Source organism: Mirounga leonina, unplaced genomic scaffold (genome assembly GCF_011800145.1).
Source record: "Mirounga leonina isolate KUSES-001 unplaced genomic scaffold, KU_Mleo_1.0 Mir_268, whole genome shotgun sequence".
In the NCBI taxonomy this organism is placed as follows: Eukaryota; Metazoa; Chordata; class Mammalia; order Carnivora; family Phocidae; genus Mirounga; species Mirounga leonina.
In genome coordinates this window covers 7,770,975-7,793,518 of record NW_023270649.1, presented here as the reverse complement: position 1 = coordinate 7,793,518, position 22,544 = coordinate 7,770,975, and the positions used below count along the sequence as shown (strand labels likewise).

Sequence of the window (22,544 nt, the reverse complement as noted above, 5' to 3'; positions counted from 1 at the left end):
CCGCACAGCCCATTGCCCCTTTTCTGCTTTGTTCGTCTCCGTGTGATCCACGCTGTGTTTGCTTTGTTTATTTGTTAATGCTGGTCTTTTCCCATATTGATTGTCGGTTTCAAGGAGACAAGGATTCTTGTCTATTTGGTTTGTAGCTGAATCCCAGCATCTGGTGCCTGGCACTCAGTAAGCAGTCACCAAATATTTATGTAATGAATGAAAGGAAGGAGGTGGGAAAAGGCCAGAGTGAGAAGCGCAGTGGTTGCTGAAGTAGAGAGCGTGTGAGGGTGGCCGTGTGTGAGGGGACAAAATGGCAAACATGAGGAAGCCAGTGGAGGGCTTCCACTGTAGGGATAAAAGGGTTTCTTGAGCAAGCGTCTTGATCAGAGCACTCGGACAACCACACAGAGAAGAAATTAGATACCGGTGGTGAAGGAAATAGCTAGTGTCTAAAGTTAGCAAGCAGTTGCATTAAAGGCCCATGAAGGATGTATCTTTCTTTTCAACTAAAATCTCAAAGTAGTTTAAGGAATTGGAGGTCCACAGGCAAATATGGCTTCAGGCATAGGTTTACCTAGGACTCATGATATTGAGAGATCCTTTCTTTCCATTTCCTTCTGTGGTTTCTTTGATCATCAGCACCATCCTCAGGCCCCATGTGGCTTCTGGCCCTGTATTGTCTCTCTCAGATGCCTCGGGGAAATTCTCCCAGCTTCTCATTACCTCGAATGGAGTCACACACCCGTTGCGCAGGCAGCCCCGGTGTTCCGGGAGGGGAATGATGGTGGCCCTCGACCAGCTTACACATCACCCTTGAGCTAAGGGTTGGGGAGCAGTTGATTCTTCCGAGGGAACTTTGGGGCAGAACTGTTACAACAAGAGGGAAATGGAAGCTGGTAATGGCCAACAGATGCCCACTACAAAGGGGTAACAAGGGCTCAAACTTGGATCAGTGCAGTAGAAATGGAAGATAGAGGAAAGAAGGAACAGGCCTCACAGAGATGAAGTCAAGTAGGTTTCCTGGTTCTGAACAGGGAGGCAGAGGACACAGAGAAGCTTGAATGCAACCCAGATTTTGAGTTTGTGTGAGTAGGGTTTGGCAATGTCATTAATGAAGATTCAGGATGAAGTAGGAGGAACAGATTTATGAGGGAAGGAAAGCGTTTTGTTGTTGCTTTCTCATCCCTGTTTTTATTAATAAAATTGTTTCCAGCTTCTCAGAGCTCAAGAAGAATTGAGTTCTGCAAGAGGCAGGAGGCAAATTCTTCCACCCGCCACTTATTCTCCGAAGACTTGGCCCTGCAGGTTTAAGAGCCTGGTCTCTGATCCCTCCTGTGAGAGAATCAGATGGAAATGTTGTTTCCGCTCAATAATTTGAATTTCCTTACTTGAGCCACCAGCATCTGTAGAGTGAAAAGCCCGTTGGAGCTGAGTTCAGTCTTTTCTCATAGAACGTTTTCACACAATATTGTGGCTTAGGATTATAAGGCCATCTTCTAATGCGCTGTGGGTTAGCCTAGGGAAACGTGACCCTCAGCTACAGAACTCGAACGAATGCCTTGTCAAATTCTGAAGCGAGAAACTTTTTTCATTGTTGATGGACCAGGATGCAAGGAAGGGGTGAGTGCAAGCAGGCAATGATAAAATGACTTGGACCAATATAGTAGTCAGCATGTTTTTGAGTGTTTACTATCTGCCAGGTACTGTTCTAAGTTCTCAATGTATAATAAGTCATTCGATCACCACAGCAACCCTTTGTGGTGAGGCCTATCATTCTCTCCACTTTACAGATGAGGAAACTGAGACCTAGAAAGGTCACGTGCCTTGCCGAAGGTCCCACAGCTAATAAATGGAACTAGGACTCAAACACAGTCTGGCTCAAGGGCCTGTCCTCTTTTTTTTTTTTTTTTTAAGAGACAGGGAGAGAGGGGGGTGGTTGGGGTGCAGAAGGAGAGGGGGAGAGAGAATCTTAAGCAAGCCCCACCCCCAGCATGGAGCCCAACATGGGGCTCCATCTCACGACCCTGAGATCATGACCTGAGGCCAAAATCAAGAGTCGGACGCTTAACCGACTGAGCCACCCAGGCGCCCCAAGGGCCCGTCCTCTTAATAAACTGATCATATATTCCAGACTTGCCCAAGACAGGTATAATTTATGCCTGTTGTCTTCACATAATTATAAATAGAACTCTAGAAAGTGTCCCCATTTGGACAATAAATTATGAACACCTCCCCGCCTAACCGTGATATTTTGCTTATTCAAAGCCAAGAAAATCTTATCTGAGCAATAGAAGTATCAAGTGATTAGGCTCCCTCTCCAGTCATAAGAGGGGTGACAATTTGGGTTGAATATGACGTTTTGGCCATCATCCACTTTGTCCTAAGAATTAAACCGGCTGTATGGGTTGGTGTAGGTTTGGTTTTAATGGGCAAATCACTCTGTTCTGACTTTTAAGGCTCTGTTTTATGTTACTGTAGAGTTGCCAATGATCATAGTTTTCCTCTTTCTGGAATGGTTTGATTTATGCCTCGACATTTGGCCCCTCCAGGTTCCGCCCGATCTCCAGAACGAAGTACTGATCAGCCTGTTGGAGACCGATCCCGATGTGGTGGACTATTTACTCAGAAGAAAGGCCTCCCAGTCCTCGTGAGTACACCAGTTGCTCGTCTTCTAAAGCTGCCATGGGGATTCCTCTTTTCATTTCTAAAGAATTAGAGAAGCTTACATAATTCCACACAGGGTAACTGGCAGTGGAGATGTGGCAACTTTCTGGCAGATCTTGTCAGCCCACCTACCCAGAAAATGCTTCCATTTTCCTAATCCACTTATTAAATTAGAAAGTGCTTTATGGGGTGTTGCTGTTTCATTTTTGGCTTTTTTAGCCCCTCGAGGTCCTTTTGACTGTGTTTACTGGAAAAAAAAAAAAAAAAAGAAAAGAACTAATAAATCCCTGGCGAGAAGCTCAAAGGACTCTGATGCACATCAGTGATTCTACTTCTAGAATCCCGATAGCTGTGCTTACGGGTCCCTTAGGCTGCACCTGGATGCATCTTACTTGTGTAACTTGCCAGCGCAATTGACACATTACCAAACCACAAGACGAGCCTCTCCCGAGGCCTAGGTGCCCATTTAAAATTAGAGGTGTGTGCTCTCCTGACTCTCCTCTCTTTATAATTAATAGCCTTTTGGTAAAAATGCACGCTGGGCTCCACATGTAGCCATGTTTGCAGTGAGTAAAGCACAAGCCATGCTGTAGGCTCTGCTTTGCCGCCATTTTTGCCCCCAAAGGAAGACCATTGGATTTTGCTTGAGCCAGATTTTAGGCTTAATCTCAAACATTTGTGGGGGTGCTGAGCACTTGGCAAAGCCAGTGAAGAGGGTATTATGGCGTCATTAACCAGGAGCGATGTTGCCACCATGACGCCAAACCTTAAATTTGTGGCGGGAAGAGTTGTTGTCATCCTTTCATGAAAGCATCCTTTACGTTGTGCTTTTAATTTACTGAATGTCAACAGCTCTAAGACACATTTTGCCCCGTGTTTTATCATCTCTGCAATGGAGAGTCATCGTATAATCAATGGCATGGTCTAATATAAATCACAGCATTTTTTGTCTTTCTTAGCTATATGTAAAATAGTGGTCTGTCTTACTCCACGGTGTCTTGGAAATATTGACACGTGTTAAATTGTTCCTTTATATTGATGTTGAATTTGAGAGATTAATTTTCACTTGAAACTATTTCAGATATAAAAGCTTATATTATTTAGAGAAATGTAGGGAAAGGAATTCCACATGGCTCACGCCTCCTTCTTTCCTGCATCTTTGCATGAATAGCAGCGCAAGATCCAGCTTCAGTCCATTTCCTGCAGAGCAGGGAAGAATTTTTAAGTGGCTCATCTTTTCAAATGCACTTTTTAAAAATTCATCTTTGTGCCAATTATTATCAGGCCAGATTCTGGTTCAAGTGAGGTGTTTCGCCTGGATTCGAGCCCCAAGAACCACGAGTGAATAAGAATATATTCAAATTGTCTAAATGGGCTGGCATGTCATGGTCTCGCTTTTCATTTCAGATAATTGGGCTCCCTTAAATTTTCCCTAGATTTCTAACTGTCATCAAGGTATAAGTTCTAATTTAAACTAACACAAATGGCTTTTCTTCACAGCAGATCTTGTATCACCAGAATTTTAATGAACTCACTTCTTTCCCTCCCCGTGCAAGAAAACAGACACGGCGGCCTTTCTGTTTGTGAATCCCTCGTTAAGCTGCATTTATGACATTTCATGGGTACTCTGTGGAAAAGCTGGAAAACACACACCTAAAAAAACCCAAAACACTGATGTTGACTTGCCAAATTTCAGCTTTTATATGGCATGTTGAAATACAGAAATATTGTGCTTTGAAGAATCATCAATAGAAGTTCTTTTTATGTGGTTTTCAGGTATGCTCTTTGCATATAAATGCCAAGAAGGGAAACTTTCTTTCACTGCTCTTAGGAAAAGGAAGAAGCTTCCATATTAAGCTCATCCCAAGCTGTACAATTGTCTAGCCTCTCCTGTTCCCTATCCCTGTAAGACTAAGAATTGTACAGTCAAGGAAGCTGACCCTAGAACAAGGTCGTAGGTGAGTGTCAGGGCCTCAAGGGAAGGGAGGTGAGCTCCCAGGTGCTCTGTGGATGTCAGAGACTAGCATCATTGAACAGAAAACATTTGGAGAAGACACTCTTAGTGAGGAGAAGGGAGTGTTTGTTTTCCTCTAGGTACAGGCCAAGGAGCAGCCCAGAAGGGTTGATAATGATGCCATGAAGTAAAAATACATAAAGAAATAGTTCTTTAATTTGAGTTGTCTTCTGAGGCTTGAGAGTCCTACCCCTTGAGCTGTAGATAATGTCTTCATACTTTACGCCCATGCTTCTCAAAGCTTACTGTGTATACGGATCACCAGGAGATCTAGTCGGTACATCTGAGGAAGAGAGTCTGAAAATATGCCTTTCTAGCAAGCTCCCAGGCATTGCCGTGATACTGCTGGTCCGTGGTCCACACTTTGAGTAGCGAAAGTTTAAAATATCAAGGCATGTGCTCGCCTCCCAGAGTTGGCAGACCTGTTGAAGGAGGCCTTCAAGGATAAAAATAATATGAAGCATGTTATCAAGTGTGTCGCGGAGGGCAGGATGGTTGGTGCTGGGCCATTGGTTCTCAGACTTGAATCCCCTGGGGAGCTCGAAGAATTACTATGCCTATGTGCCACCCCTAGAGATCGTGTTCAGTTGTTTTAGGGTACAGTCTGGACATTAGGATTTCTTAAATCTCCCCCTGTGAGTCAATGGAGCAGGCCCAGCAAGAACCTCTGGCTTAGATCCAGCACATTAGATACTACAGATTTGCCATCACCAACTACTATATTTGAGGTGGGTGATTCTTGACATTAAAAAGTGGTCTTTGTATTGACAAAGGGAGGAAACCAACACCCCAGACCATAAATCCACTTGGAATTTGGAGACGAGAAAGAGGTGTGACCTGTAGTCTCGGGGGTGGCTTCTGAGAAGAGCAAGGATCTGCAGTGAACTTTGAAGACTGGAGAGGGGTCAACAGGTCTAGACATTTGGGAAGCTTGACGCAGGGCCTGGACAGAATAGTAACTGTGTCCGCTGGCTGTGGGCACGATGAAGGGGTTGTCGTTCGGATCCAGAGCCAGATGACCTGAGTTGGAATTCCTTTTCCACTGCTATTCGAGCTGTGGTCTTGGGTAAATAGATTCATCCCTCTCTGTCTCAGTTCCCTCACCTGCAAACCAGAGATTAAAAAGCAGCACCAACTTTACAGAATTGTTATGCTGTGAGAATAGTATCTGGTTTCTAATAAATGCTTAACGAATGTTAGTGATTACGATCATGTTACTTCGAACTGCGCCATTTTGTTCATTTACAACCACTTACCAAAGACTTTGGTGTCGCTACTTTCTACCTTTCTATCCACTGCGAGAGAGTAACCTATGAAGGCAATATGACACAAGAGAGAACCGTCCACCTTAAACCGTGGCGGTGTCTAAAGGCAAAGCCCACCTGTACAGGCCTGATCCCCTTGGCAGCAGGAGGGTGGCTTCGATTCTAGAACAGAGAGACACAGGCAGAAAGACACAGATGTGGGAAGGCGACCAGCCCGGGGAGAACCGGGGAGGATGGGAGGCAATCGCACGTTTGCAGGAAGTGAGGCAGAGGCCTGGGCGAGCCGTGGCACAGTGGGCATGGACAGATTTCTTGTTTTGAAGTCTTGAGTGAGTGAAGACTCAGCTACAAGGTGGAGAGTAGGAGTAAGAGAAGTAAGGACTATGGGGACACCCGCCGAGCGGGAAGCAGCGGGAGCTCCTGAAACGCAGGCCTGAGTGCAGTGATGCATGGTTGATTTTCCTTGTGATTCTCCTCCGACCCTTTGGGTTTTGTTCCTGAAGCTTCTGTTCTTTGCCATCAGTGTACATACCGAGATAAAGCGTTCAGTTCCCGTGTCGCACGTGGCAATGGCACAAGATTGAATTGGGAATGGAAACGTGAGTTTTCGAAAGGGTGTAGAACCAAGAACAAGAACATATTTATGATAATTCCCATTTGGAAAGAGCAAACATTTCGTGATATTTGGGAATTTAAGGTTTTATTTTCATTTGAGTTTTTCTCTTGTGCGACTACAGAATTGGGGCGGTGAAAGGAGGATTCGTTATTTTTTCTTGTGCTTGTCCACTGACATTTTTGGCTTCAACCAAAACGGAATACCAAAGGGAGATTAGAAGAGATTTATATTACTAACAATGCAAGACTTCCAGTTTTTTCATTGCTTGTCTGGAGTATTTATTAGAGTTATATGCTCTTTTCTTCACAAACACTCAAAATAGATCCCCCTCCTTTGATTTAGGGATGTAAGGAGATAGGGGATGAGAGTGCAAGGCAAATCGAAAAGGACAAGGCATGTTGAGCGCGGGTATTTGCAACAGAGCAAGGTCCCGCCAGTAGCAGGGCTGGGGGTAGGGCGAGGAGAGTGAGGCGCTCACGTAGGTGCCAAAGTGAAGGGTGTGCCAAACACTCAGGCATCAAACTGAACAACATCAACATGGCATATTTTTAAAACTCAAAGTTGACACCAAAAATCTATGCTGAAGAAAATATTTTAAAAAATTTAGAAGACTAGTACCATGCCAAGCCATACTGGAGCCTGAAGCCAAAGGCAAAATGTATAGGCTGCCCTCCATGGAGACAAACCCATCAGTGATGCTTGGGAAATGTACTGCTTTGCTTATCTTATTTTTCAACCAAGAGAACTGCTGTGTTTGACAATTTCTCCTGACCAAGTGACAACCCTAAGTAAGTTTTAATTAAGTTAGCCTGAACTAAATAATACAATTCTGTGTGGACACAAATGAAGCATTTAAACCTAATATAATGTTGTAAATTCTAATGTGCCAGCCTTTCAATTTTTCAGTGTTTTTCAACTGCTTTAATGTTCTGGGGGAAAAAAACCTAACCATTAAAAGTTACATAAAGCCTTGTCTACCCATATGGTATACCCATGTGCTATACAAGGCTAAGTAGAGCATTTTCCTTCCTGTATTCTGGAAATACAATCCAAATAGATTTAACTGCACTTGGGGAGAAAGCCAGTACGGATGAACCAAATCTATAGGTGTACGTTTTTAAATTTCATTGTATTTAATTCTGTTCATGGCCTTCACAAAGTTTTTACTGAAATTGCCCCCCAATGTAGCAAAACTGGTGACCAGCCAATCAAAACTGTGGAAGGAGCCTCATAGTCATCTCAAAGGATAGCATTTCAGAACTGAAAAGTAATTGTTTTATTGAACTGGATTCTCCTCCCAGTGAATAAAAAAAATCCACCTTCTTCATGATGGAGGAGCGTTAGGCTTTCTCATAATTTCAAGGCATCACATTTAAATTATCCAATAAATATCAGGTAGATAATTTATTTTAATCTTTCAGAGACTGTCACTGAAAATGTCTTCTTCCACAAAACCATGGAGCATTACAAGATGGACTATAATTTCAGTTTTCCTTTCACTAGGATTTGTAAAGTCAAGAAAGTTCTCAGGAAATTTTCAGAGATAAGAAATCGGACTTTATCGGTGTAGTATAACAGTAATGAATCCTACTGACTGGCAGTAACTCTGGCCTCAGCTGTCATTCTGTTCCAGCATCTTGGAAATTAATGAAGAATTAACACCCGCCCCCCCCCCCCCCCCCCCCCCCCCCCCACACGCTGTTCGAGAAAGCCTTTTCAGCCAGACAATTTTAGGGAAAATGTATGTGGAATAGGGAATTCCCTAATGAAAAATTCCAAAAAGTCTGAATGCGCCTTCTATGAAAAGCCAATTCAAAATGGAGGGAGAATTTATCACATCACCTCTTTCTTCCAGCGCCTTTATGATCCACACCTTCTTTACAAACTTGGAATATATTAACTCGAAGATGTTTTATCAGGCATACTGTAAAAAAAAAAAGGAGAGAGAATAAAGCCAGCATCGTTTTCTCTCCCCCTGTCCTAAATGCCTTCACGTGCCACGGCTATTAGGAGGGAATCCATAAGAGCTAAAAGGGAGGGGAGAAATTTCACCAAAGCCCTGGGTAAGTCTTAATGTCCAGGGTGCCAGCCTCATCTCCTCGTGGGGAGTTTGGCTCCATTGTCAGCTTCTCTTTCGAGGGGGGTGCCTTTGTCTGCGTAAGGGCTGCTTTGCAGAACTGAGCATGATTCCTGTGAAAATCCTCCCTAAATCCAGAGTTGTTGTGGCGCTGGACTCCCCTCCCCGGGCACTGAATCGTGTCGGAGATGGTTATGTGCTTTGGGTTCCAACAGACTGAGGTCTCTCAGCTGAACGATTAAGCCAAGGATGAAGCCAACACAAGCTTGCCGTCTCCAAGGATGTTTCTCACTGGGGTAGCTCGGCAAGGGGCTGGGCTGCCACATCCGTGGATTGAACCAGAGTTTTCCATTTATCCGCAGAACAAGTTCTGTGCCTCCAGCTGCAGGGCAGGCCCGCCCACAGTACCCTGCCAGTGGCATCTTAACCCCCTGACCTGGAGGGATCACCGAAGGGTGAGAAAGTGATGTGCTCTCTCCATGTCCATCTCATGCTTGGTTGGTTAGCTGAGACTGGCCGCGCCTGCCGTGCATGGTCCTGGGGTTGTCAGGTCTCGTGGAGAAAAGCCCTCCATTCGTGGAGGCAAGCCCATGCCAACTGGTTAGCTAGCCACTTACCATTCCCAGCCTCCATCCACTAAATCCCAAGACAGAGAGAGCCCACTACCTGCTTGCAGACTATTCGTCATCTAGTGAGTCCCCGGTTCAATATTTTCTATAAAGAAATACAAATCTTTTATTGCCTTGACTTGCAGCACTGAACTGAAAATGGTCTGCCTAGAGTTGAATCGTCCTCGAGGCGAATGTTAGTGAAGGCGGTGGTGGCCGCTCGTCTCATCTTTCAGTGATACCCAAAGTAGGGGTTCTGGTTTTGTTTCCAGTAGATTTAATGATAAAGCCATGGCATGCCACCCATTTTTTTTTTTTTTTTTAACCTTGGAACTGCCTACGTTGTCAGTGAGAGTCCTGAGAAGTGAATAAAATAGTTTGGTTTCGTTGACTAACTGGCAGGCTCTCGTGTGGAAAGCTCAGTTTCCGGACGTGGGTTCTTAGGCAAATGTGGCCACCGCCTTACCGACCTCGGCTGGGAAGATGAAATGACAGCTAGGAAATAGCTCAAGCATTTACGAGGGCCATCGACTCCGAGTATAGCACGTAGCAGTAAGACTGCATACTATTTATCAAATAAATTTGAGAAGGGTCTCGAGCCCCACTGCCCCGGCTGCTAGAAAGGCACAATGTCCAAGGGTAAGACGACGTGCACTTCACAAGCGGCTTGCCATGGGGTCGCAAACCATAGCCTCTTCGGTCACTAAGCTGTGCTGGGTGGCTGGGAAAGGAAGGCATCACCTCTCCTTGGACAGCCCCGTCTGCTCGTGTTCCTGGCTGTGAGCCCAGCCACCCTGAGGAGGTTCGTGGCCTGTGTCGACTGGGAGACAGGCCTCTGCCTCTACCTTCAGGGATTAGCTTTAGCCACCTCCTCCAGGTTCTCCCCTGGTTGGTGCCCCAGATGTCGTCACTTCGGTGGCTTGACTTAGGAGAATGAGCCAGGAGAGCAGAGAAAGGCAGGTCGACCTCTCCTGCTCCCTGTCCCCTTAATGCGTTCTGACCCACAACCAAACTACAGTCAGTTATCTGGGTCCGGCTGACCGGAGCTGGCTGGGATGGGCACACCTTCTATTCAGCTTTGGCCCCAGCCACGTCAAGGTCAGGACCAGCACGCTTACCCCCTCTGTCAGCCAGTGCTGAGGTTTGGGCCACTGTCTGTGTTTCCTTCCCAGTTTGGCTCCCTGGGAGCCTCAGCCTGCTGTCCTGTCTATGGATGAGGGAGGGAAGGTAGCTTCGGCGTGGGGGTTCTCAAACTTGCCCGCGAAGCACACTTACCTGGAGGGCTTTTTAAAACACAGTTTGCTAGCCCTGCTCCCAGATGCCCTTTCAACGGGCAAAGCCAGCCTCGTGGTCTGTGACCCGGGCGGCTGCGCAGGACCTCCACAGAGAAGGAGCCCACGTTTGGCTTGATGATCTGCTGTGACCACCTTGAAATTCTTAATAGTTTTTCCCCTGGGGGCCCCACATGTTATAGCCAGTCCCGTCAATAGGCCCAGAATGGAGCTGGAGAATTTGCATTTCCAGCAAGTTCCCCCGGCCATGTTCCCCAAAGCACGGAGGAGAGGGACAGCGGCCCTCCACCTCCTCCTCTGTCGCCTCTTCTCCACCAGAGCCAATCACAGCCATGAGAATGGAAGGAAGATCGCGTGGCAGCTTCGGTGATTTTTGTGACTGTTGTGATTGTTCTTTGTTTGATTCTGTTTGGGTTAAGCACACTAAATGTTCTCATGAAGACTTTTCCGTGCCCCCAATAATTCCTGTGCGTGCGCTTTCCCTGTCTGTACACCAGTCCTGAAAGAGAGGGTATTGAAGCAGCTGACAGAAATATGTAAGTGGAACAATGTCGTAGTGAGCAATTTGAGAGGCGAGGCGAGGGAAAGGAAAGCAGGGGGAAGAGCGAGCCAGAAGGTAGGATGAGGTTGGGGCGGGAGCGCAAGCGGCGCCCACAGGCTTCCTGCATCCCGAGCCCCGAGCCCCCGAGCAGAGCCCCGCGCCCGGGAGCCTTTCGCAGCCTTAGCAGAGAGACCTATGTTATTTGTGACGCGATGCACGCGTCCACTGGAGGGGGGGAATCACCGACTTGCTCGGCAGAAACCCAGATAGATGTTCCCAGTGCTGAGACGCGATGCAGTTCTCCCGCAGGATACCTTTCTTTACGCACCTGTCGGCTGAATCTGCAACTTGTCACGTTTTGCTGAACGTATTCTCTCTGTTCTTCAAGACAGATGAACAAGACACGAGACAGTAATTGGGGTCTCCGTGAGTGAAAATACCTTTCCGACATTCTCCTCCCAATGGGAGGGAGCAAAAAAGCATTCGTAGCCCTGATGGCTATTTTGTTTTGGCTAATGAATTGACTTGGCTCTCTTTAAAACATCCCATAAAGGAAGGCTTTCTGGCCCCGCTGTTATGGATATAACACCATGACTTATTCTTGCTGGGTAGACAGAGACATTTTCATTAATGACTGGGGAAACCCATTAACTAAACGGGGAGAACAACGGAAATGGGCCCAGTCATAGAATTTCTAGCCCTGGCCCGAACCCTGATTTTAAGCTGAGCAACCTGTTCAACACATTCAGTTTTTCTTATTTTCGTAGTATAGCTTCCTCAACTGGAGTCAAAGTCATGACAGACAAGTGTCCATGTGTTTTGCTTTGTGTTTCCCTCTGCTAGAATTAGGGGGACTTCCCCCCTTGAATTAGATATGGAGGTTAGTTTCCTCCCTCCCCCCCCCTTCCAGCAGAAATAATAAGTTCTTTTGAGTTTTCCTTCATTCACTGGAGGCCTAACGTCTCTGGAAAATCATCCTCATGGTGGTTCTCTGGCTCTTTTCCCATAAGATTGTCTGTCATCGGTTTAAAGAGGAGACAAGGAAAGGACTTGTTTATTCCACGTGGGTAAGAAATTGCCTCAGCAAAAAGTGCTCGAGCCCCTGGCTGCGTCAGTAACAGGCGAGGCATGTCACAGATGCTGAAATGCTTTTCTCCTGGACGCTAACGCGCGCTGGAAACCCGAGACTAAGCTAGGTCCCCTGTGAGTGCGCGTCCCCCGTCCTCCGTGCTGTGTGCACACAACCAGCTAGTTAGGAAAAGATTGCTCAGGCATGTGTTTACCTTCTTTAAGATCCCAGAGGATTTGTTTTGAAGAATGAAAGCAGAAGAAAGCAAAGACTAGTAATAGAGAAATGAAGCAGGGTTGTGGGGGAGAGACAGAAATAGGTTCTGGAACTTTTAATCACTCTGTGATCGTTTCCCTTTAAGATGTCAGGGCCACTGTTCTGAGGAAGGTAGAAAATGCAGATGTTCCCAGGTAAGACTTCCAACACTCGTTTCATGTTGCTGACGTTCTCATTTTCCTGTTCCTCTCGCATTTTCACTGCTATTTCTGTTGCTGTGACAACTCATGCACATAGAAAACATACTGCATATGCTAATTAGCCTGTTTTATATTACTCTGTGAAAGCACTAGAGTATTAAAATACAGTGAACGCTAGTGATGGTCATATATTTGTCTCGTTGGCCTCTGTACGTGAGACTGTTATTCCCACCAGAAGCATCATCACCACCATCATCCAGAGTCGTCATCACAGGCAAGATGGATTTACTCACATCAAGTATTTGGGCAGGGGGAAGAGACGTTACCCATAAAGCCATAATGAACTTCTTGTAAAGTTTCAGTCGTAGTTTTATGTGACTTATTTTAAAATCAGGATATTGAGGAACGTAAAAGAGTTATCCACCAGTTTTGCCTTACTTAAAAGATAGGGAGCCTCAGACTTGACTTTCCCAGTGGAGACGGGATTAACGCGACAGGCATTTCAGCGATGCCCAGCGGAGAATGCAGGGATCCATGTCTGTTTCATCCTTCCCCTCCTCCCTCCGCCTTGACAGTTTCCGTAACAACTGTGGGGTTTCACTGCCCTCTGCCGGCCATGTCGGGGAAACGCCTTCCCGTTATTGCCGTACAAGTCTGGGAACATGGCTCCGAAGGTCTTTTCGTTTCAGCCCCTGTGCCCATGCATTCTCCGCCTGTCTTTTGTGTAACGGTCGTATTGTTTGAATCTGGTCACTAAGTGTTAACACACTCACGCACTTGCCATTGTCTTCTTGCACCAGAAGCCCTGACATGTTGCGATCGGAAGTTTCCTTTTCTGTGGGAGGAAGGCACTCGTCCACCGACTCCAACAAGGCCTCCAGCGGAGACCTCTCCCCTTATGACAACAACTCCCCAGTGCTGTCTGAGCGCTCCTTGCTGGCTATGCAAGAGGACGCGGCCCCGGGGGGCTCGGAGAAGCTTTACAAAGGGCCGGAGCAGTATGTGCTGGTGAGCCACTTGCCATCGTCGAAATCAAGGGAGAGTTCTCCTGGACCAAGGCTTGGCAAAGGTAACTGGAACCTGGCTGGCGCGGGCCACATCAGTGACTCTGATTGCAGGTGGCATGGTGCGGGCCCTTGGACCGTCTCTTCGCCTCTTCCTTGTTTCATGTTTCTGTCATTCTGTGACATTTACTGAGTTCCTGCTCTAGGAAGAGGAAGGTGTGGTGGGCGAGCCCAGTCATGGTCTCGGAGGCTCCCTGCTGACCAGGGCATCTGGGAAGCAGTCTCATGCCCAGAGAGCCACTGATGTTCCCAGCTGATCCTTCCCCTGAGCATCTGAGGAATTTGATATGTCCTGGCCAGTGAGTTTGGGTGCATCTTTGCTAGTCTAACATGTCACCCAATTATTGCTGCTACTTCTATAAAGAGGACAAGCTGAACCCACTATATAAGGAGACATCATGTTCCAAAGAGGTCTCCATGGGAGATTTAAGATTTTTATTTTTATGTTTTTTTAGCAAAATAAGGGTTCCGTGGTCAAATACATTTGGGGAATGCTGGGTTAACCAAGCTAATAGTTTCTCTATTGTATAATTTCTCAAACTCTTTAAAGTGCTAATGGGCACCATTAATTCGCACAATGGAAAGGAGAGTGTGGTTTGCAGTTTTTCCCAAATTTATTTGACCACTGAATGTTTGGTTCTGCTCTTTCCCTCCACAGGGTAATTCCTCAGTGCCAGGACTCAGCAGGACGCTCTGAGTAATAAGTGGAAGACACAGTACAAATTCTTGCTCTCTTATCCTACATGTATCACTTAACCCAAACAGACACCCTGAAAGGGCTGTTTTTTGATGGGGTTTTTTTTTTTCGGGGGGGGGGTGTTCTAAATCATAGCATATTTATTTTTATTTTACAAATATTCATGTCAAAAAATAATTTTTAAAAATTGTAATGAAAACAGTAACCCATGTTCCCCTCAAGCGTAAAATTTATTTTTAAAATGTGGAACTTGGGGCGCCTGGGTGGCTCAGTCAGTTAAGCATCTGCCTTCGGCTCAGGTCGTGATCCCAGGGTCCTGGGATGGAGCCCTGCGTCGGCCTCCCTGCTCAGCGGGAGCCTGCTTCTCTCTCTCCTCCCTGCTCATGCTCGCTTCTTGCCATCTCTGTCTGTCTCTCTCTCAGATAAATAAGTAGAATCTTTAAAAAAAGTAAAATGTGAAACTTTATTTTTTCTAGTCCTTGTCCAGGTGCATCCCTAATTTGATATATTTGTTTTCAAAGCATAGCTGCTTTTGAATTCAGCTTATTTTACTTAAAATCGTATCATTGACATTTTCCATTTTGCTAACATTCTTCATGGCCACTATATATTCCCATTAAATCGATGTATCATAGATTTCTGACTATTCCCTTTCTCCCTTTCTGATGCATATAGATGATCTCTAGTTTCTGCTCTTTTAAATTAGTGACACATTTTCTGTATGCAATATTCTCTGCAATAACAGCAACAAAAAAGGCAGTCTGAAGAGACTTTTGCTATTATGAAAGGCATGGCATATTTGGGTCTCTAAATACAAATTCAAAGAGAGATTACTAGACAACTTACCACTAAGAAAGCTTGATTCTTTCTTCCCAGGATCAGTGTGTTTGCTTCGTGGTTTCTTAGCAGGTAGGCTAAGATACACATTAGCTCTAATTAGCAGGTGGACTAAAGCACATCTTTGTTCTTTCTGTCCATTCGATATCCCGGCCAACTCTAACACTGTGGTCCTCGATTTTGTATCCAGGGAGACATCTGACAATGTCTGGGGGCGTTTGGGGCTGTCACAGCCCAGGACGGGGTGCTACTGCTGTGTAGACAGTAAAGCCCAGGGCTGCTACTCAGCATCCCACAGCACACAGGACGGCCCCACACAGAGAAAGATCCGGCCCCAAATATCACCGGTGCAGCGGCTGAGCAATCCTACCTAAGCGTAACTTTCTCCCTGGAAATAACCTCACCCCGAGGGAACTAGAAACAAGTCGTGTTAGGGGCGCCTGGGTGGCTCAGTCAGTGAAGCATCTGCCTTTGGCTCAGGTCATGATCTCAGGGTCCTGGGATCGAATCCCACATTCGGGGGATCCTGCTCAGCAGGGAGCCTGCTTCTCCCTCTCCCTCTGCCCGCCGCTCCCCCTGCTTGTGCTCTTTCTCTCTCTGTCCAATAAATAAATAAAATCTTAAAGAAAAAAAGAAAAGAAAAGAAACAAGTCATGTTAGTATCCCATGACAAGAGCGCTTGATTTGGAGTCAGTAACCATGCTGCCACTTTCAAGCTGCAGGACCTCGTGGGAAAGATTGAGTTTTTTGGAGTCCCCTTTCTTCCTTGTATGAAAACTAGGAAAGACAGCCGTATTCATTCATAGAGCTTAACCAGCTAATCCATGTAAAGTCCTCAACCCGCAACTTGGCACGTAGGAAGCGCTCGACAGTCCTCGCTCCATAACCACGTGCAGTTCTTAGCTGCTCCTTCCGCCGCTGGCCTCACCTCTAAAGTGGACTCAGGGCATCTCCTGGGAATTAAAGGAGAGAGTGCATTTGAATGGCTGCCACCGGGAAGCGCCCGGTAGACTTTGGCTTCGAGAAATACTCATTATGATCACATCCCAGGCTCTCTCTCTCTCAAATAAATAAATAAAATTTTTAAAAAGACAAAACAACACATGCATTTATCATCTTACAGTTCGGGACTTCAGAAATCCAAAATGGGTCCGCAGGGCTGCATTCCCTCAGGAGGCTCTAAAGAACAATCTCTTCCCTTGCCTTTTCTAGCTTCCAGAGGCCGCCTGTGTTCTTTGGCTCATGGCCCTTCCTCCACCTTGAAAGCCAACAATGTAGCATCTTCTCTTCCGCCTTCCCCCTTATAAGGACCCTTGTGATTGCATCAGGCCCGCCCAGATAATCCAGGATCATCTTCTCATCTCAAGACTCAATCATTTCATCACACCTGTAAAGTCCCTTTGGCGCATAACCTCTTTACAGGTTCCGAGGATCGTGGCACAGGCATCTTTGGGGGGCCTGATTCTGGGTACCACAACCATTAGAGAGGAAGCCTTTTTGTAAACCCCAAATGGGATAAGCCCCTGAAAGGCAGGCATGCGTCATATTCTGTCTTGTATCCACCACAGTCTTGAATGTGGCGCTGTTACGAAAATACTGGTTTCTTGAGTTTTGCTCTTCACCTTTCATTGTGAGTGACATACCTTTCTCTATACACTTTTTCCTAGATATGTCAGAGGAGCCTTTCAATATCTGGGGAACTTGGCATTCAACATTAAAAAGTGGTTCCAAAGACCCAGGAATGACAGGTGACATATTATCTTTTCAAGACCGTTTATTGCATTTACTTTTAAACTTAGTATTCTTTAATTTTTGCCTTACTGTCGTATTACTACTTGCCAAGCATTATTTGGAAAATGCTGAAAATAGGGGGGAAACCAGATCAAGCTATACTTAGCCTTTCTGCCAAAATACATCAGTCTTTCACTATATTTCATTTCACTTCCTTTGCAAGGGTTTTTAAACATAGCTACCGTCATTCTGTCCGTGCAACTTGGTATCATCTGTTTAACTTGCATTTCCCACTTATTTGCCATTTTTATTGTTAAGGGCCACGTAGTATTCCAGAGTGCATACTCATAGTTTACAACCCATTTTTTTTTTTGTCATCGTTGTAATAAGTTATGCTGTCAGGAACCTCTTTCACGTACTTTTTGTTTTGTATTTTCAACGATTAATAGATTCACAAAATTTTGGAAAGCAAGTTACACATCCAGAATAGGGCAGTGGGTCCAAATATTATGCACCTTTCCAAGCACCCAGAGGTACAGCCCCTTCCCCGCCCACCTCGGTGCAGTCGTCCGGGGCGTTTCAACATGCGGTGCCGGCGCTGCACATCATTGGGTTTGCATTTTTGCTAAATTGAGGGCACTCGGGTGGCTCAGTCGTTAAGTGTGTGCCTTCTGCTGAGGCCGTGATCCCAGGGTCCTGGGATCGAGCCCCGCATCGGGCTCCCTGCTCGGCGGGGAGCCTGCTTCTCCCTCTCCCTCTACCCCTCCCCCTGCTCATGCGCACACACTCTCTCTCTCAAATAAATAAATAAAATCTTTTAAAAAAGAAAACAAAATTGTATTTATTATTTTCATTTGCATTTCTTTCTCACCATTATTTTCCAGTTTCTCTATTAATTAGCTGAACTTTCCCAAGCTGGTGTTTTTTATTTTTTTATTTTTTATTTTTATTTTTTTAAAGATTTTATTTATTTATATTTAGAGAGAGAGAGCAAGCAGGGGGAGGGGCGGAGGGAGAGAGAGAGAGAATCCCAAGCAGACTCCGCGCCAAGCTCGGAACCTGATGCGGGGCTCGATCTCACGACCCTGGGATCCTGACCTGAGCCGAAATCAAGAGTCGGCAGCTTAAACGGACTGAGCCACCGAGGCGCCCCCGCCCATATTCCATTTTTAAAGCTCGGTGCATCTTTACTTGAGCAGCCTCTAAGCCAGCTGAGTTTAGTACTGACCCATTACGTAACCACATTGCGTTGTATCCTACGAAGTGCTTTTACTACCTTTTCCCCCAAGGATAAACTATTCCAAGATGTTCTGCTCCATTTCCTTCTGCTATTTCAACTCTGCTCAGTCCCTGTTCAAATGCTCATATCTCTTGCGCAAAATGATCTTCTTCTCTTTCCCTGCCTGCTTTTTAATAAGTGGGAGGACGGGGCCAGTCCTTCCCACACTGGTGGCGGTGGGGTCTACACAGCAGCTGCTGTCTTCATTACCTTCTGGCCCGAGATGGGGCATTTTAGGTTCAGTTCGTTTATTCCAACACCTTTTACTGACATGGTGGAGACATCAAAGCATTATCGTTGGTGTCTCCTCAGGACTGCAAATCGCACCGAACGAGAAGAGAACACTTTCTTTACCTTCCAGGTTCAGAAGCCATGTGGAAGGGGCCTTTCCTGAAACAAATTAGTGACAAGGACTATTGAATCTAGTTTGACATCCGGATCTGGAGCTGCTCCGTGAATTGTGCCAATAGCCAAAGCGTGATTTGTCATTTCCTTTCCTAGGACATGTTTTACTTTAGGCAGCGGGAGGAGTGCCCTGTGCTTTCTCAATTTTTGAAGGTGGCCGTGGGAAGGAAATAGCAGGACACATCCCAGGAGGGATTCTACAAACTAACTCCATTTCTCGCCCTTCTCTCCGGCTTCCAGGTTCCTATGGAGACCTTTTTGAGAGCAGTGCCCTCCGACCGGGGCCATGCTCCCTTTCTCAAGGGAACCTGTCCCCAAATTGGCCCCGAGGGCAGGGGAGCCCCACAGAACTGGAAGGTGGCCCACAGGCCATTCGGAGGACTCAGACCACGGCCACCATCGTGGAGTGCAGGGCCTGCCCTCCCGAGTCGCGCGTCTGCAGCACGCCCCACATCCAGGGCGGCGGCAGAAGGTGTGAGCAGGCCACACCGAAGTCAGAGCAGTATTTGACTCTGAGCAGCGCCGAAGACCTCACTGAGAGTGAGCTCGATGTGGTCTGGCTGCAGAGCAGAGCCAAGCCTTTGCACCAGAGACCTCGAGGGAGTGAGAAGCGTGACAAGAGGCCTCCGCCTCCGTATCCTGGTCCCGGGAAGCAAGCTGTAGCGTCATCCCACCAGCCAGCAGAGCCGCTCTTGTGGAGGCCTCAGAGGCCAGAAGAAGGTTCCAGAACAGCGTTGGAAGAGGGAAGCCAAACAGCCGAGCGAGAGCAGCAAGCCGCTGAGCAAAAACTGAGCAGCGCCTACTCCACTTCCGCCAGCGATCAGAACAGTAAGACTTTGGGTGACCCCAACTGGCTGGATTGGCAGAGAGAGCGGTGGCAGATCTGGGAGCTCTTATCGACCGACAACCCCGATGCCCTCCCGGAAACGCTGGTATGAGCCCACCCAAGCGCACACCCCCACGGCCCAGACAGCCTTCTTTCACTCCGTAGGGGAAAAAGTTGGTGTTGGACAATTGGACACTTACTGGTTTTTCTTCTTTAACACTTTAAAAAAAGATAACACGAGAGAAACCCAGCTCACTTAAAGATAGAGAGCACTAGTACCCTTGCCATTTATAATAAACTTCTATTGCATAGCCAGCCTTAGGAGAAAACGAACACAAAAACGGATGGTGATATCCAACCGAAAAACTACTCGCGTTGGCTTTGTATAAGATAAAACCCTTGCTTTGATATAGCTTAACTGTATTTATGTGACTTCAGTTTTGACTGTTGTATATTCTGTAACAGATTCTGTATGATAATCGTATATGATATATTCACAGAAACAGAAGGAACAATTTTTAAAAATCACTTCACTTATACTGAGTAATGAGATTCTATAGAATGTTCTAGAATATGCACAAGCAGGTTTCTGTGCTTTTGCCATAGCTTTTTAGCTGGGGACAGCCCTTCCTTCAATGCCTAGGAAAAACACTAACAAAACAAAACAGAGTATGCCAAGCCATATTTTTATATAGTCATGAGATGCAAAAGAAAACGTAGTCACTGAATGCTTTTTCATATTGAATATGTTTTAAGGAAGATATTAAATTTGATACATTATGGAATATATTTTTAGAATCTGTTTAGAAAGGATTCAGTTAATCGAACAAGAGAAAGGCCGTGCCTGACAAAGAAAGAATAATTAAGAAGTTGTCCTTCCCATTTTAGATCAAATTCAATTTTATATAGACCATATATAATATATATTTATAATGTATAATTTTTATGTATTTTTCAAAAACTACAAACTGGAATCCAACTATAAAGCGTTTAAGCATCCAAACAGAGTATTCAAATTACAGAACAAAAGTTTTTCCTTTTGCCCCATAATCAGTATTAACCAAATTATAAGCAAAGCTTTGTAAAGTAAGTCACGTTTGGACAAAAACTCCAGCTTTGTACTTACATCGCGCCAAAGGCCGAGGACATGTTTTCTTCGGTAATTTTGTGTGTATCGTAAAATGCTCCTACTACATACTTCAGTAGTTTCAAGTTTTTCAACCGCAAAACCATTTTTGACCAGCAGGTGGCGATTCGCTTCAGTATTTTACGAGATTTTTTTTTTTTTTCCACTTCGTAAGGGAATGTGTATTATAGAAGAAGAATTTTTTATGAAACATGCTACTCTTAATTTTCATGTCGGCAGTGACATTTTCCGTGGTGTTTCTTAAAGTTCTGTCTCGTGCCATGATGAATAAAAAGCTAAACAAATGCTTTGTTTCCGGGCATTAAATCTAATGCATGAACTCGCCACTCCGTTCCAGACACGCACTTCGCTCTGCACAAGTCCAAGTGTCATAAACAGCAGCGATACTATACATATACCGCTCGAGAGCTGGTAAAAGCTATCAGATGGTTTGGGGCCACCGACACACTTAGAAAGTCATGCTAATTATTTGTTGCAAGTGAAGGCTGATTGTCAGTCACTCAACCGAAACTCAGTTGTCAGTGCGGAAGTGTTTGTGCCGCAGGCTGGAGACCCGCTGGACAGGTGGTGCCCAGCACGGTCCCTGTACGGGACATCTGTCCTTTAGAAAGGCCTTAGATGCTTCCTTTGGCTCAGGGCCAAAATAATGACGTCTAGACGTGGTGTCTAACGCTTCTTATTGGGCAAGTGATCGGGCTGTCTTCAGGCTCTGCCACTGGGTCCAGCACCCCCGCCGCCCGCTGGGACTCGGGAAGGATTCGCCCGCCGGTCTCCGGCTCTTCCTGGAGGCGCACACGCAGCCGAAAGTCGTAAACAAGACTCCGAGCAAACCCTACTTGATGGTGGATCGCGAGCTGCTCTTCCGTGTCACCCCCGCTCCTTCCTATGGCTGCTCACCGTGTGTCTTCCAGGCTTTGCGTCCGACCACGAGCTGCCCAGTTCTTTGCCTCCGTTCGGGCCTGAGCCGCCCCGGGTAGGCGACCCTCTTCCCGCCCGGCTCCTGCCCTAACAGTTCTGTTTTTTAAAACTTCCAGACCAAAGGGCTCTGAGGTTGATGTCTGAGACGCAAAGGTCTGTCCGTCTGTTGACAGTCAGGTCTAGAGCGCCCAGGAGCAAGAAGGAAGCTCGGTCACTGCGCATCTTTTGTACCAACGGAGCTGGTGCAAATGAAGAAAACTTGTAAATGAGCCCAGCTTGCTTCTTCGCTCACGCACATCTTCCCACACGGGGCTGGGCAGAGGAACAGCGTTGGGATTCAGCGTCGGGAGACGCGGGGGCCAAGTGCAGGCCCGCGGGCGCCGTCGGCTGATAAGCAGCCCGTGGGGGGGGGGGGGGGTCAGACTCCACAAAACAGAGAGGAAGGAAAGGCAGGGACTGGAAGAAGAGGAGTTGGAGACAGGACCACAGCTCGACCAGACAGAATGTTAAAACGGGACTAAATCAGCAGCAAATGTTCAAGACAAAAAAAATGCAAAGCAAAGGAAAATTCCAGTAAGGGCTGAGAATCTTCCGCACAGCCGAGGCAACAGACGGCGCGGTGCAGATGGGAGGCTGCCCAGAGGGGTGGCTGGGGTGTGCACCCCTGGCCTGCTGAGATCCCCAGTGCACGCAGGTGCTCGCATCCCCAGCCCCAACGGAAGGCGCCCCGGAGGTGGCAGAAGGGTCAGAAGATTCTCAAAACTCAATTCAGGCTACATCTGTTCAGCCTAGAGTGACCCACTCATCCCAGTTTGCCTGCGACATCCCAGGTTTAGTAATTAAAAAAACCCATGTCCAGCTCATAGCATGGCCTGGCAGGCCAGGGGAAGGTGGGTCGGGGTGCAGAGCCCTCTACCTTGGCACCTCGCAGGTAGGGTCACCAGATCAGATAGAGGACACCCAGTTCAACAGTCCGATAAGTGAATGACCGTATTTTAGTAGGAGTATGTCCTGTGCCATATCTGAGATGTAATTATAGTTTAAAAAGATTTCTTGCCCCAGATATGGCACGGGACATACTTACCAT

At 46.4% G+C, this 22,544-nt stretch overlaps 1 protein-coding gene across 5 annotated transcripts in view; it reads left to right on the top strand.

Annotated features, from left to right (window-relative positions):
- The window catches only part of ARHGAP6 (Rho GTPase activating protein 6), a 474,790-nt gene extending 453,967 nt beyond the window's left edge, over positions 1-20,823 (top strand). For all 5 annotated transcript variants that reach the window (XM_035029696.1, XM_035029699.1, XM_035029701.1 and 2 more), the window contains exons 10-13: positions 2,541-2,638; positions 13,354-13,622; positions 16,819-16,899; positions 18,807-20,823. In XM_035029696.1, the coding sequence (XP_034885587.1) occupies positions 2,541-2,638; positions 13,354-13,622; positions 16,819-16,899; positions 18,807-19,504 (1,146 nt within the window). In that variant the 3' untranslated portion in view covers positions 19,505-20,823. The remainder of the gene's footprint in view (positions 1-2,540; positions 2,639-13,353; positions 13,623-16,818; positions 16,900-18,806) is intronic.
- The last annotated feature ends 1,721 nt before the right edge of the window (positions 20,824-22,544 follow it).